General features: G+C 49.1%; 1 protein-coding gene across 4 annotated transcripts in view; it reads right to left on the bottom strand.

Moving 5' to 3' along the window:
* MYH11 (myosin heavy chain 11) overlaps nt 1-16,573 on the bottom strand; it is a 116,804-nt gene that overhangs the window by 86,036 nt on the left and 14,195 nt on the right. For all 4 annotated transcript variants that reach the window (XM_070412919.1, XM_070412920.1, XM_070412921.1 and 1 more), the window contains exons 2-3: nt 15,965-16,326; nt 4,122-4,278 (exon numbers count right to left, since the gene is read on the bottom strand). In XM_070412919.1, coding sequence (XP_070269020.1) covers nt 4,122-4,278; nt 15,965-16,309 — 502 coding nt within the window. In that variant the 5' untranslated portion in view covers nt 16,310-16,326. The remainder of the gene's footprint in view (nt 1-4,121; nt 4,279-15,964; nt 16,327-16,573) is intronic.

Raw genomic sequence — 16,573 nt, 5'->3', positions numbered from 1 at the left:
CATTCTGGCTTCTTATGTGAGATAATAAATTCCCATCACTTAAGCCACTTTAATTGGTTTTGCTATGCTTCCTGAAGCCAAAAGCACCCCAAATGATACACTGTAATTTTGTGATGTTCAGCTTCCCACAGAGGTGTGTGAACCATCATTTTATACTTTTACATAAAAGGGAGACCACAAAAGATTTTTAAAAACAAAGAGTCCTGGCCAGTTTGATTCAGTGGCTAGAGCATCGGCCTGTGGACTGAAGGGTCACAGGTTCGATTATAGTCAAGGACATAGGCCTGGTTGTGGGTTTGATCTTCAGTAGGGGATGTGCAGGAGGCAGCTGATCAATGATTCTCTCTCATTATTGATGTTTCTCTCTCTCTCACTCTTTCCATGTCCTCTCTGAAATCAATAAAAACATTTTTTTTAAGTGCCCAATGCTTTTTTAAAAAAAGTCATATGCTTAATACTTTACAACCTGAGACTGAATCTCCTCAACCCTCCTTGCCAGGTCCCATCAGCTGGTCTTTGGAGGTAATGGCAGTCTTGTGTGTGGAGTGGTCCCGCTCAGATCATACCTGTGGGGTTTGGCTAACCCTGTCAGCAAAGAGGGGCACTTCTACCCAAGCCCCTCCACCTTGGAGGGTATCTCCTAGGCACACCCAGAGCCCTGCCCTCAGGAGTTTCCAGAATGGGGTCCCTCTCAATTCCCAACTCAGAACTCAGGGTGCCAGGGGTTGGGCAATTAACACAAATAAGCTTGTCAGGCCAGCTGAGGACTGGGAACTGTAGAATTCACACCCCCACCAGAGGGGTGGCTGACATTTGGGAACACAGGCCCAGTATTGCCAGATATTCCAATGTTTTCAAAACGACCTGGAAATCTAGATTTTAGATACCATCTCCCCATTTTTAAAAGTTGGTGACTAATTCAAATATCCTTAAAACTCCATGTGGAGCAAGGCAAACTTATCCGAGGGCCGGATTCACCTACCAGCTGCCAGTTTACCATCTCTGGACTATTTGCAATGAACAATCACAAACCAATTGTACACAGCTTTAAAATTGCCATAGCCCTCTTCTGTTGCCCTTCCCAAGGGCAAGGACAGGAGAACTCCTGTATCTCAAGCCCAGAACCGTATAAAGAAAAGAAGACCCTCTCATTTGCTCCAAAGATTGATGATACCGGGATGGGTGCTGCCCTTTTGTTGTGCAACCAAGATACTTAATGAGGAAAGCCAGAACTCAATTCTGAGGGCTTTGCTGAGAAGAGACCAAGAGAGTTAAACAGGAAAAGCTCACAACTCAGAGATGCCTCAGTTTCTTTCTCTTACCTAATTGCATTGGTTAGGACTTCTAGTGCAACACTGAATAGGGGTGGTGAGAGTGGAAATCTTGTTACTCAAGGTAAGGGGGAAAGCATTGGCTTTCACTGTTAAGTATGATGTTAGATGTATTTTTTTTTTTTTTTTGCAGATGCCTTTTATTGGGTTGATAAAATGCCTTTTATCAGGTTGATAAAGGTTGAAGTTCCTTTATAGTCCTAGTTTTCTAACAGATTAATCATATTGGATATTAAATTTTCTCTGGATTAATATGGTTATGTGTTTTTTGTTCTTACACTGTTATATTGGTTGAGTTTTCAATATTGAACCAGCCTTGCATTCCTGGTGTAAGCCCCACTTGGTCATGGCCTGGGTTCCCAGACACTTTCAGAGACTCAGCTGCCTCTGCTGCAAGTTGTAACACCAACCCTGCCCCACAGAATTGTGCTGAAGATTAAATAAGAGTGAGTGTGTGTCTGTGTGCTTGATCCTAAAGTCCTATTCAGATAGAGGCTGCAAAGAAGCCCTGTGATAGCAAACTTCTACTTTTCAAGCTTTTCCCACATCAGGCACTGCATGAAGCACAATCTGTACCCTAATTCCATTGATCCTGAAGTGTGGTGAGGTGGTTTTAGGTGACACTCAGATTAATATTTCTTATTTTAATAGTTATATATTCTTTTCAATGTGTACTATATATATATATATATGTAGCTGGTGTATCCAACATCTATTTTGGTGCATAATAATGATGATGATAATAGCTTACACTTAGTGAAGGGTTTTTTTATTCCTTACTAAAGGATATGTTTATTGATTTGAGAGAAAGAGGAAGAGGGAGAGAGAGAAACATCGATCAGTTGCCTCCCATACATGCTCCAACTACAGATTAAACCCGAAACCTATGTATATGCCCTAACCGGGAATTGAACCTGGATGACACTCCAACCCACTGAGCAACACTGGCAAGGGATCACTGAGTTTTTACCAAGTACCAGGCATTGTTCTAAGCACTTTATATACAATAGTTCATTTAATCTTCCCATCAGCCCTAGCAGGTAGGTAACGGTTATTACAATCCTCTTTCATAAATAAGGAAACAGAAGCATAGGGAGGGAAACTAGTTTGCTCAAGGTCACATATCTAGTGAGTGGCAGACCTGTTCTAGAATTCATACACTTTTTAAAAATTTTGTTTATCCTCACCCAAGGGTATTTTTTCATTGATTATAAGAGAGAGTGGAAGGAATGGGAGAGACAGAGAGAGAAACATCAATGTGAGAGAGACACATAGATTGGTTGCCTCCTGCATGCGCCTTTACCAAGGCCAGGGATTGAGCCTGCAACCGAGGTATGTGCCCTTGACTGGAATCAAACCAGGGACCCTTCAGTCCTCGGGTCAATGCTCTATCCACTGAGCCAAACTGGCTAAGGCTAGAATTCATACTCTTAACTAATATACTAGTATACTGCTGTTTTTTGCTTATTCTGAAATAGGTTCTGTGGGGAGGAAGCTTATAAAAAAAAATATCCTATATAATAAAAGCCTAAAATGCTAAGTGTCCGGTCATCCATTCAACCAATCAAAGCATAATATGCTAATGATATGCTAAGGCCATTCAACCGCTTGCTATGACATGCACTGACCACCAGGGGACAGATGCTCCAACTGGTAGGTTAGCTTGCTGCCAGGTTCTGGCCCAACAGGACTGAGTGAGACCGGCTGGACACACCCTGGAGCCCTCCCTCGTCCCTCCCCGGCCCCGATCGTGCACCGGTGGGGTCCCTTGGCCTGGCCTACACCCTCTCGCAATCCGGGACCCCTTGGGGGATGTCAGAGAGCCGGTTTCAGCCCGATCCCGCAGGCCAGGCCAAGGGACCCCACTGGTGCATGAACTCATGCACCGGGCCTCTAGTTAAGTTAATAATATAAAGATGTAATTTACATGAAGTTTAAGAACAGGTAGAACTGATGGTGTCAGAAGTCAGAATGGCGGTTACTCCAGGGGTGTTGAGGGGGTCTCCCTGGGCAGCAGCATGCAGAAACTGTCTGGAAACATTTCACATCTTGGTCTGGGAGGCGATTATACAACTGTAGCCGTGTAAAAGTTAATTTTAGGCTGGATACTTTAAATGTGCGCACTTTACACACTCTACCCTTCTTTATGTTTTACCTCAGTCAAGTTTATAATACACAAACATGGAGGGAATGTGCAAAGGCCTTTAGTTTGGAAAAGCCAGCCTTAGTCTTTACAGCAAGTTTCAAGATAGATACTTTTAACAGACGAGGAAACTGAGGCTGGAGAGGAGGAAACAGTTGCTCACAATCCCATGGGGGCGGGAGGGTAGTGACAGCTGGTAGTAAATTTAGAGCTGGTTGGCTCTGCCCCAGGCCTGGTACCTCCCTCTTCCCTTCCAAGGTGAGAGCATTATAGCATTTCCAGACAGCCAGGGCCGCGGGCAGCCAGCGGGACGAGTGCTGAGGCCTGAGCGGGCGCATGTCCGTATTTGCCCAAACTCTCCCTCTCCCTCACCCTCCCGGCCGCGATCACAGATGTTCAGCTTGCCTTTTTCCCTTTTTCAGTCACGGCCCTCCTGTCCCCCAGTGCTGCCTGCCAAGCACCACATTCTTGGCGAGAACTGCAGGCAGGCAGGACAGGAGGGGCCTGGGCAGAGCAGCAGCCTCCGGAGGGGCCCTACGCCCCTCGCCCCTGCCCCTCGGTGGGCTCCTCAGAAGCAGCAGCCCTGGCCAGGCCTCCCCACGGCACCCCCCGCCCCCAGGCCTCCCCGCACCTCCCGGCCGCCTCACCTTGCAGCATGCTCCGGTAGGCCGTGTCGGCGATGGCATAGATGTGTGGCGGCATCTCGTGCCTCTTCTTGCCCTTGTACATGTCGACGATCTTCTCTGAGTAGATGGGCAGCTGCTTGTAGGGATTGATCACCACGCAGAAGAGGCCGGAGTACGTCTGCCGAACAGAGAACTCAAGCTTAGCTCGGGAACATGGCAGGGAGAGAGCTCCTACATCCAGCCCGCGGCCTCCCTGCGTTTACTGAACACCACCGTGTACATGTTCTTGCTCCATCCTCACAGGAGCGCTGTGAGACAGAGGCACGCCTGTTCATTTTAGAAAGGGGGAAACTGAGGCGCAGAGCCCTGGTGGGAACTCCTTGGCATCACTGAGATGCCAGGTGTGGGGAAGGGAAGCAAGGGGCAGGACTGGACTTCTAGGTCCCCTATGTTGTATCTGACGACTGTGTGTTTTTAATCAGTTCTGGGCTCGATCCCCGCTCTACCCTTACCCCCTGTCACTTCACTTCCCCGAGCATCACAGGCTTAAGTAACATTTAAGTAACTATTTGTGGGGCACTTACTGTGTGCTGGCCACTGAGCTAAGCACTTCATAGGCATCTTCTTGTCATTCTCACATCTACCCTGTGACAGTGGTACCAGGATTCTCCCACCGCCCATCTGACAGGTGAGAAGTGGGCTTGGTGAGGCTGTCACCAGGTCACACAGCGGGTGGGAATTCCAGAACTGGAAACCGCAACTGCTTACTCCAGAGCGCATACTCTCCGTGTGTGTGTGTGTGTGTGTGTGTGTGTGTGTGTGTGTGTGTATCTTTTTGTTAAACCTCACCTAAGGATATTTTTCCATTGAATTTGAGAGAGAGTGGAAGGGAGAGGGAGAGACAGAGGAACAGAAACATTGATGTGAGAGAGACATCAATTGGCTGCCCCCTGCACTCACCCTGATCAGGATCGCCTGCAACCAAGGTACATGCCCTTGACCTGAATCGAACCTGGGGCCCTTCAGTCCGCAGGCCGGTGCTCTATCCACTGAGCCAAACCAGCTAGGGCCAGAGCTCATACTCTTGACCATTAACAAAGCACCCCTCATCTGTAAGATGGAGATAAACATGCCTGTCTTTTAGAAGGAATGGTACTGACACTTGCTCCAACATGGATGAACTTGGAAACGTGATGCTGGATGAAAGAAGGCAGACACAAATGGCCACATATCATATGGTTCTATTTATATGAAGTGTCCAGAACGGACAAATCCTTAGAGACAGAAGACAGATCTCTGGAGAGAGAGGGGAATGGGGACTGGCTGCTAACGGGGACTGGCTTTCCTTTTGGGGTCATAAAAGGGTCCTGGAACTAGACAGTGGTGACAGTTGCACAACATGTGACTGCGCTAAATGCCACTGAATTCTACCCATGAGACTGGTTTAAAATGGTGAATTTTATGTTATGTGGATTTTACCATAATTAAATACAATAGTTGTCCTGTTCTACCAAGTACCTGGGAGCAGAAGAGGAAAGGGGTGGGAGGGCACCCCGCAAGCCCCCTTGCTGTGCACCTGTGAGGCTCCATCATCGTCATTATTGTCCCCTATCGCACACATCACCTTTCCCGTGGACTGAGGACACAGCCTAGGAGACAAGCTCCAACCTGTCCCTCGGGCACTGCTTTCCCCAAATGACAGTTAGCGCCACCCAAGGCTCTGATGCTCACGAAGCATGTCTTCCCTCCAGCACCCCAAGTGACTAAAGGAAAAGGAGTAGAAATCCCAGCTCTGCGTTACACTCAGATCAAATGCCAGAGGGTAAGCGACTTCATCAAAGTCACCAAGCAAGACCTTGGCAGCGCCAAGTCCAGCACAGCCCACTCCCAGGTGTGAGTTCTGTCCACTAGGCTGTCAGACCTACGCCTGTCCTACAGAAACAGAAACAACCAAACATTCATTCATTCATTCACTCATTTATTCATTCATTCATTCACTCTTCATTCAATCACTCACTCACTCACTCACTCACTCACTCATTCATTCAATGTGTATGTCCTAGACACCGTGCAAAGTGCTGGGGTTAAATAGAAGACAAAAAGTACAATGTCCTGCCCTCAAAGGGCTTTCAGTCACAGCTACAACTGACTGGACAGTGGGAGGGTCCCTCTAGGGCTCAATCCTCTAAGGGACAATCCTGTGATAGGCCAGGGAGGGGGTGGTGAATGGTATTCTTCTAAAGATACAGGATTGGTGGTAAAGGAGAGAGTAATCGCCCAGGTTCTTACCATTTCCCTAAACAGGGCAGGAATGAGGTCAACATACGGCCTATGTAAACATCCACCAGCTGTTTACTGAGCACCTACTGTCTACCAGGTCTATGCTAGATGCTGAAGATAAACAAATAAGCAACAGCCCCTTGGAGAGCCCACAGATCAGAAGTGGGGTGAGGGCATTTAAAACATCATAGCCCAGCCGGTGTGGCTCAATGTTTGAGCATTGGCCTATAAACCAAGAGGTCACGGTTTGATTCACGGTCAGGGCACATGCCCAAGTTTTGAGCTCATCCCCAGCAGGGGGTGTGCAGAAAGCAGCAGATTGATGTTTCTAAACTCTTTGCTGTTTCTCTCTATCCCTCTCCCTTTCTCTCTCTCTCTCTCTCAAATCAATACAAACATATAAAAAAGGGGAAAACTATAAGAGCAACAGTGGGGCCCAGAGGATTAGGGGAGCAAAGAAGAGAGGGCCCTAACTCACACTGGGGGTGCTCTGGAAAACTTCTGGGGGAACGTGCTCCCTGTGGCTGTCTTAACAGACAAGAAGGTGTTCACCTCAGGGGGCAGCAAGGCACTGAGGCATCAGGGCAGAGATGAAGAGGTTAAAATGTGGGGCGGGGTACCTGTGGTGTTACTGCTTGAAGCATGCGTTTGGGTATTGCCAGTACATAGAGGAGGAGAAAAGTGATGGTGAGAGGGTTGGGGCCCATGCGGAGGTAAGCTGGGGTGCTGGATGGATGAGTCCACTGTCTGCCTGGAGCCCTCCCACACACCCTGCAAACACCAGTCACAAGTGCCCTGAGGGCAGGGAGCCCCCTCTTCTTCCTCTTCAATCCCCACACAGACCTTGGCATCCAGTAGGTGCCTACTAAATGCTTGCTAAATGATGCCGAGAGGTAAGTCAATTACAAGTCCTCCCTGGAGCAGGGGCAGTGCTGCTACGTCTCTGTGACCTGGGGCCTTGCATTGGGCCCGCACACAGTAGGTGCTCAGTACATGATTGTTGAGCGAGTGGCAAAGTTGTTTTAGGACGAGGGCTGTGAGTCCTAGTCATGGGGCCTCCCACAGAGCAAGTGCCAACAAAGGACCGATCATTTGAACGAAGGTCAACCCAGCCTTACGTCTCCTCCAGGCCTCAATTCCACCTCTTCCCCACCCAGGACCACACCCACTGCCAACTACCGTGCCCCTTTTAGAATGAGGGTGTCATTTACAGTCCAAACCACACCGCCCCAAGTCTTTCACCTGGAGACAGTAAAGGGCAGTGATTAAAGGTATAGAATTGAGTACTGGGGACTTGGTTTGAACGCTCATTCTGCTCCTTCTAGTTGTGTTACCCTGGGCAAGTCTCTGAACCTTGGGATGGGGGGACTTAATAGCTGCTCCTTCATAAGTTTGCTATAATCTATGAAGATAGCACTCATGAAGCATTTAACACAGTGCCTGATATATATATATATATATATATATATATATATATATATATATATATATTAGGTAATCAATAAATGTTAGTTGACTACATATACTATTCTCCCTTTGTTTCATGATGACATAAACTTTGCCACCTTAGAACCTTCACATGTGCTGCTCCTCTACCTGGAATGCTTATCCCCCAGCCCCTATCTTCCCAGAGCCATTTCCATCTCCTTTTTCAAGACTCAGCCTAAACGTCACCCCCAGGACTGTGAGCTGCACACCAGTGTCCTCCAGCCCCAGCACAGGGCCAGGCACATGGCAGGCACTCAGTAAGTATTTGCTGAACAAAATGAATGAAAGAGAAAAGGAGGGAATGCATGGCCCTCCCAACTCCATCGCTGGCTCCTGAAGGAGGGCTGTCACTTTTCTCCTGTTTGCTGGGACACCTCCTGGAGCTATGCACACAGCAGGCACGTAATGCATGCTTCCAAGCAGATCTGAACCTCTGTTCAGTTCAGCAAACCTTTCCTGGGTACAAGGATCCGAGAGGAAGGAATGGGCAGACAGCAGCACGCCCCATGCAGGGTGGCTGGGCTTTGGAATCTGGAGGTTCCATCTTCCTTGTCCAGCCGTGGTTAACGTGGCCTGACCCAGGCCACCTGCAGTTGGCTGTGTGTCTGCTGCCCCGTCCCCACAAGCTCCTCTCCAGCTGGTCAAGTTCAGAGGTTTCCACATCCCCAACTCCCTTGTCCGCGCCTGCATCTCAGGGCCCAGTGCCACCAGCAGGTCCCAGCTGCAGGCCCAGGGTTTCCCTCTTGTGACCGTATTAGGAAAGGACTCCAGTTTTCCCTGACACTTTATATGGTCAGCCTTGGAGCCCTGAGAAGGCGCCCCTCCCACAGCCCCGGCAGAAACGAGAACAGTGATGGAAGGTGAATGGAACTCAGTCTTTAAGTCTTGCAGGCCTGGGTGGGACCGAAGCATTGCCCTTGTTACCTGCGTGACCTGCATTAAGTGACCAAACCCCTGAGCCAACAACTCTCCTCCATCTATAAATCAACTAGAGGCCCGATGCACGAAATTCGTGCAAGAGTAGACCTTCCTTCCCCCAGCTGCCAGCACAGGCTTCCCTCTGGAACCCGGGACCCAGGCTTCCCTCTGGCTGCCAGCAGGCACCCGGGACCCGGACTTCCCTCGCAGCCCCAGCTTCGTCCGGACAGTCATCCGGAAGGACATCCCAAAGGATGTCTGGTCTAATGAGCATATTATGCTTTTATTATTATAGATTATTATAGACTAGAGGCCCAGTGCATGAAATTCGTGCATGGGGGGGGGGGGGGCTGTCCCTCAGCCCAGCCTTTACCCTCTCCAATCTGGGACTCCTTGGGATAGGGCCTAAAGTGGCAGTCGGAATCCCCCTCATAATCCAGGACTGCTGGCTCCCAACTGCTTGCCTGCCTGTCTGATTACCCCTAACTGCTTCTGTCTGCCAGCCTGATCACCCTCTAACCACTCCCCTGCCAGCCTGATCGACACCTAACTGCTCCCCTGCCCGCCCGGTCACCCCAAATGCCCTCCCCTGCCAACCTGGTCACCCCTAACTGTCCTTCCCTGCAGGCCTGGTCACCCCCAACTGCCCTCCCCTGCCAGCCTGGTCGCCCCCAACTGCTCTCCCCTGCTGGCCTGGTCACCCCCAAATGCCTTCCCCTGCAGGCCTGGTCATCCCCAACTGCCCTCCCCTGCTGGCCTGGTAACCCCTAACTGCCCTCCCCTGCTGGCCTGATTGCCCACAACTGCCCTCCCCTGCCGGCCATCTTGTGCCCACATGGGGTGGCCATCTTGTGCGAGGGTGTGCTGGTCAATTTGCATATTACCACTTTATTATATAGGATGGATAACTAGAACTTCTTTATCAGTTGTAGTGCCATGTCACACCTTCTGAGTCTGTGTAGGGACAAACATGGTCCACCATGACCACACTTTTGTTGTAGCCTTGATTTTAACAGCAGAAAGGATGAGAAACAACCTAAATGTTCATCAGTTATGGCCTGCTGCTATTAAAAAGAATATATATACATGCACACATTTACATATGCCCATATACATATACTTGCTGTATATAAAATATAGCTGGAAAGCGGCATTTGAAACTGGCAACTATGGTTTCTCTAAGGAGGTGAACTGAAAGGGGAAGAATGGGGATGAAGGGAAAGTTCTGAACACCTTTAAATACTATTTTATTTCATAGTTGCCTATTTAAAAAATATTTAAGTCTGACTGGATGGTATGAACAGACATAGAAAGAGCCACAAGACATGGTTAGGTGAAAAAAGCAAGCTGCAAAGTATACAGAAAGTGATTTGTGGGGTTATGTTGGTTATAGGTGTACATATGCATACATGACCCTGTTAATCATATGTACCTCCAGGGAAGAGGGTTGGGGCTCATTAAAGAGGGGGGATCCCAGCCCTGGCCGGTGTGGCTCAGTTGGTTGGGCATTGTCCCATGCACTGAAAGGGACAATGGTCAGGGCATATTCCTGGGCTGTAGGCTCAATCCCTGGTAGTAGACATGCAGGAGGCAGCCCATAGATGTCTCCCTCTCACATCGATGTTTTTCTTCCCCTATCTCTCTAAAAAATCAATTAAAATATTTAAAAATAAAAAAGAGCTTGGCCAGCATGGCTCAGTGATTGAGCGTCGACCAATGAACCAGAAGGTCACCAGTTCCATTCCCGATCAGGGCACATGCCTAGGTTTCAGGTTTGATCCCCAATAGGGGGTATGCAGGAGGCAGCCGATCAATGATTCTCACTCATCATTTGATGTTGCGCTCTCTCTCCCTCTCCTTTCCTCTCTTGGCAACCCAACAAACAGGAAGGTTTGTTCCCCTTTGCTCTGGATCATATTCCAAATCCCAGGGGTCAATGCAGGGACTGTCCCACTGTCTACAGGGACCAAGCAGGTAAGATGTGAGTGAAGTGGGCCGGGTGTGAGGGGAAAAAATAGGCACAGTGCTCCATGGCCACCAGCACTCAGCCTCAGGGTAGAGGAGATGACAGGGAGTTGGGGAGGCGCACCTTGCAGAAAAATGGAGTGCACAGCCCATTTAAGTTTTTACAAAAAAAAAAAAAGTCTTCCCTAAAACATCAGGCTGGCAGAAGAGGACACGGGGAGTTCTGTTCACCTTCCATCACTGTTCTTGTTACCTGGCAACCTGGATCCAGAGGTGCAAGGTCCTCTGCTGTTTCAAGCCATGCCTGAAACCAATGTTTTCTTTTTCTTTTCTTTTCTATGTCAAGTTAACTCAACATTTTTTGTCACTCACTCTGGTTAGATTCCTTCCTTCTGTGCACTTAAAACTTGCCCAACTCAAAGCTAACAACGCCCATGGCACCATCCCCACCTGCCCCAGCCCACACACATCACATCCCATCATCACATCCTGCCCCAAGCCTCCTGTTACCTCAGGGCCCTTTACCATCCACCCTGAGGCAAACAGGCCTTATCTGAATCCCAGCTCTGTCCACTTCCAGTGAAGGAGCTGAGCACCTCTGAGCCTCAGTGGCCCGGTCTCTAAAACAGGGCAATAGCTTCTGTCTCATAGTTTCGCTGAAAGGAATAAATGAGACAGCAGCTAAAAGCGCTGGTCCACGGACCAGCCTCTTTGGGTGTAAGACCCACTGTTTAACCTTTCTAAGTCTCTGTTTCTTTATCAGCCAAAATGGGGCTCAATAATAGTGCCTCTCTCCTACATACGAAATAATAGCAGTGGCAATAATAATGTATTAGTTTAAACTCTTAACACAGTAAATCTTAAGTGAACGGCAGTTTCCATCGTTGCCCTGGGGATAACAAGGCTCCTTTGAGAGTCTAATGAAAGCGAAGCCCCCTTCGCCCCCAGGAAGAACGTAGGTATGCGTGAACTTTTCCTTAGCTCTCCGGAGACCAACAAGCTCCCTGGTGCTCATTCACTGGCACCGAGTTTAGAATCCCATGTTTTAGGGAATACCTTGTTTTTTTGTGTTTTTTTTTTGTAAAAACACTTAAACATTGGTTAGGAGGGTCGGTCTCGTGTCACACGCACATACAGGAACACTGGCTGTGGGCACAGTGCTGTACAGCAGATCCCTAAGCTTATTCAGTTGCTCAACTGGAACGTCACGCCCATTGATTAGAAACTCCCCGTGTCCCCCTCCGCCAGCCCGACAGACACCATCTGGCTCTCGGGTCCCCCGAGATTGCCTGTTTCAGATCCTGCACACACGTGGGATCGTGCAGTCTGTCTGTCCTTCTACGGCTGGCTTATGCCACTCAGCATCTCGTCCTCCAGGCTCATCCATGTTGTCCCACATGACAGGCTTTCCTTCTTTTCTAAAGCTGAGTAACATTCCATTGTGTGGATATACCACCTTTTCTTTCCTCATGCATCGTTTTAGAATCCATGTTCTACATTTGCATCTAGTGCGCCTTATCCTCCACCCCTTAATAAAAAAAAAAAAAGCAGCCTTGGGCCAGGAACAGGCCCTGTGACTCCTCGGCACCCCACAGAGACGGGTAGGAGAGGAAAGAGCACACGCACTTGACCTTGGGCCAGGCCAGAGGGCTTTCCCAGCGAGTCACACCCCTTCTCTGCCGCAGTCACTGCACGTGCAGTGTGTGTGGGACACAAGCTTTGCTCTCACCGGTGCCGTAACGGGTGACATGTCTGGGGAGGACTTGGAACAGTCTCACCTTCAGTGAGATCCTGCCACCTGAAACCTTTGTCCCATCCCCCAGCCAGGGACAGAGCTGACTGCTACATCGTTATGGAAAACTGCAGGCAAATGGAACCCAGCCAACGATCCAGCAGAAGAGCTAGGGGGCTCTGGACCGGGGATCAGAACAACATTCACACCCCACGGGCGCCATGAACCATCTGTGGCAGCTCAGGACCCTCTGGCTCCTACAGACTCTCAGATCTAGGAGGTCAAGACAACTGTCAGGACCTTCTCAAAGGTGAGCAATTTGTGTTTGCTGGGCTTTTTTAAATTTTCCAAGTCTCTGAGGTGAGCCTTGCAGAACAGAGGGGAACGTTCTCTTCATCACCAAGGGCAAAGCTGGGCACCCCCACCTGCCTTAGCACCACCTCGCCACCCACCTGTTAATCTGCTATCATGCTCTGGCAGCGTAACTTGCCCCCCCCTTCTCTTTCTTTATCTCCTTGGTCATGAAAAACGGTTTCTATTTAAGTGACTAAATAGACCAGAAAGAATCAAGACAGGAGAAGGCGCGTGGTCACCAGGCTGAAACACTTTTCATCTAATCCGTCCGGAGAAACATGGCAGGAATGTGAAGCTTTGATTCAGTGTTTAATCTGCTCTCAGAAGACATTCGGGGTCTTGATACCTTCATAAACCCCTCTTTCTTCCCCTGATTTCTATTTTGGGCTCAAACACTGTGTCAGGGGACAGCAGGTGGGATAGATACCGCCTGTCCTCGACTTCTCTGGCTAGAGATGACACTTCTTAGCTGAGAGGCCTGGTCCCGGAGGAGCCCAATTTTCCCTCCAGCTCCCTGCAGGCTGGTGTCCTTAGAAATGTTCCTAGTATACTGACAGCCCCAGGTTGATACATTTCCATACAAGGAATCCCTCAGACAGAAGGGACTTCCCTGGTTAGTTATGGAAGTAAGGATGGCCGTTAGCACTCGGAGACTCAGCTTGCTCTCTGGTAAAATGGACCAGCATCCTTACTCAGTGGAGGTTGTGTTGATTAAACGAGATCAAGTGTGGCAAAGTATAGAACCTGAGTCAGAGGAGGAATTTATGTAATTATGAGTTGCTCCCCTGTTTCCTCTGAACTATCAGAAGAATGGATCATCAATGATGGTACAGCCATGGGACAGGTTACACAGTCCTTCAAAGCGTACTGGGGCCCCAGCCAGGTGGCTCAATTGGTTGGAGCGTCATCCCATACAACAGAAAGGTTACGGGTTCGATCACTGGTCAGGGAGCTTATGGGAAGCAACCAATCGATGTTTCTCTCTCTCCCTCTCCCTTTCTCTCTCGCTAAAATCAAGCATATCCTGGGGTGAGGATTTTTTAAAAGGGCATTGAGGTGGGGGAGTTCTGACAGATGTGGGGGTGCTCCGTCCAGACTTGTACCTGGAAGAAGGAGCAGTTCACTAGCCCGTGCACAGAGGCTTTCAAATATGCAAACATGAAGCATTGTCACAGAGAAAGGCGCCACAGCACGCCAGCACCGGCACAGCTGTTCTCCGGGCGGGGCGGGGGGGGCGGGCGGTGGGGGGCTGGAGGGGAGGTGATTTGTGTTTGCTGGGCTTTTCTAAAGTTTCCAAGTCTTCTGTGGTGAATGCGTCTTATTTTCCTAATTAGGAAAAAATCTGCAGGACATTTCGAGAGATGACAAAGGGCTTTTTGTAATTTTCACAGGGCAAAATGTAAAGGGCAGGACTAGAGGGCATAACATTAGAAGTGCCTGTTCCCACAAGTTTACAAAGGAACAAGGACATCTGACTGGTAATAATAAGAATGGCCATAAAAACAAAAAAAACCACTAATAATAACAACATCAACACCTCGCGTTTTGAGCACCTACTAGGTGCCAAGTACTTTCTCTTTAGAGTAACCGCTCTGTGAGGCTGGTACTATCCTGGTGTTCATTTTGCAGAGAAGGAAAGGAAATGTCAGAGAAATTAGGTGATTTGTCCTGGGGATCCGCATACCCTCTCTCAGAGGCCAGGCAGACAAAGGCTGGTGGGGGACCCTCTGCCAACAGTCGGACATCAGGGCTACCATGTCCCTCTATGTCAGCGGTTCTCAACCTGTGGGTCGCGACCCCTTTGGGGGTCGAACAACCCTTTCACAGGGGTCGCCTAAGACCATCGGAAAACACATATTTGTAATTAGAAATAAATATTTCACAATATATAATTACATATTGTTTTTGTGATTAATCACTATGATTTAATTATGTTCAATCTGTAACAATGAAAATACATCCTGCATATCAGATATTTACATGATTCATAACCGTAGCAACATTACAGTTATGAAGTAGCAACGAAAATAATTTTATGGTTGGGGGTCACCACAACATGAGGAACTGTATCAAAGGGTCGCGGCATTAGGAAGGTTGAGAACCACTGCTCTATGTCCTGGAGACCTGGTCCGGCCCCACAGGGAAGCTGCACCCTCTGAGTCACCCAACCCCATCATCTAGTCCAGTGATGGCGAATCTATGAGACGCGTGTCAGAGGTGACACGTGAACTCATTTTTTTGGGTTGATTTTTCTTTGTTAAATGGCATTTAAATATATAAAATAAATATCAAAAATATAAGTCTTTGTTTTACTATGGTTGCAAATATCAAAAAATGTCTATATGTGACACGGCACCAGAGTTAAGTTAGGGTTTTTCAAAATGCTGACACGCCGAGCTCAAAAGGTTCGCCATCACTGCTCTAGTCCAACAGAACTTTCTGTGGTGGTGGAAGTGCTTTACCCCTGTGCTGCCACAGGTGGCTGTGGGGCCCTTGACATGTGGCCAGTACAACGGAAGACATGAATTTTCAAACACTGATATTTAATTTATATATAAGGTTAGGTAGCCACATGCGGTTGGTGGCTACCATATTGGACAGCGCAGCTCTAGCCCACTCTGGTTGGCACAGTTGACCCAGAGGAGTCCCGGTCTAATCTGGGCCTTCCCACTTGTGACAGGGAAGGCCTCCACAGGTCCTCAGGCCTCCCTCCCAGCTGGCTGCCAGATCACCAGCCTTCCCAAGGAGGTCATGAGATCTCCATCTGCCAGATGGAGAAAGAGCAGGGAACTACCTCGTTGAAATCCGTGGAGTGTTTACCACGTGCCTTGGCACTCTGCATACGTGGAATCTGTGTACCACCTTCACCTGGGAAGGGTGATTATCCCCATTCCACAGATAGAAAAACCGAGGCTTCACGTGGTAAAATAACCTGTTCAGTGCCACAGAACTAGGAAGTGCGGGACTGAGACTTGAACCCAGGCCTGAATGATTCTATCTCACCATACAGCTGCCCTCAGTGAGACCTCTGGCTACCCATCCTGCACCCTGAACACGTCTCTAAACCTCTCCCCTTCCAGGGTGCAGAAGGTCAGGAAGGAGGGACTGGCCGCCCCAAGATACTCACGTATATGAGTCCTGAGAAGTACCTCTCCCTCAGGTTGTGCAGCACAGAGGCTTCGTTGAGGCAGGTCAGCTCTGCCATGTCCTCCACCTTGGAGAACTTGGGTGGGTTCATCTTCTGGATGTCATCTTTGCCGACTGTCACCTTCTTGCCGTTCTCCACCAGCTCCACGATCACCTCATCCCCCTTCTCCTCCTTGATGCTGGCCGCCTCGAAGCCCTGCTTCTCCGAAGGGATCCAGACCAGCTTCTTGGCAGACCAGTCGGCCTGGGCCACTGGGCTGTTGATGAAGTTCTTGTCCACAAAGAGGAACTTCTCATCGTCACTGAGCTGGCCCTTCTGCGCCATGGTGCCTGGTTGGTCCCCTGTGGAGGAAGGCAACAGGGTCAGAATCGGGCCAGAGCTAAGCTCTCACCTCACCATGCCTGGGACCACCATCTGAAGACACGGTCCGCAAAGTACAAGGGTGTCCCCTGCAGTACTGTTTCTGTCGTCAGAGAATGGAAACAACCAGCCCTTCCAGAAAAGATCGGCACCACTGCCTAGTGTTCATCAACATGGCACTGGATACATAAACCATGGGGTTTTCATGCAATGGAAGACCTATCCAGG

Source organism: Myotis yumanensis, unplaced genomic scaffold (genome assembly GCF_028538775.1).
Source record: "Myotis yumanensis isolate MYYU_CA2020_CCGP unplaced genomic scaffold, mMyoYum1.0.hap1 SCAF_4, whole genome shotgun sequence".
Taxonomy (NCBI): Eukaryota; Metazoa; Chordata; class Mammalia; order Chiroptera; family Vespertilionidae; genus Myotis; species Myotis yumanensis.
Note: the sequence above shows the minus strand (reverse complement) of the source record. Positions and strands in the feature narration are given on the sequence as shown.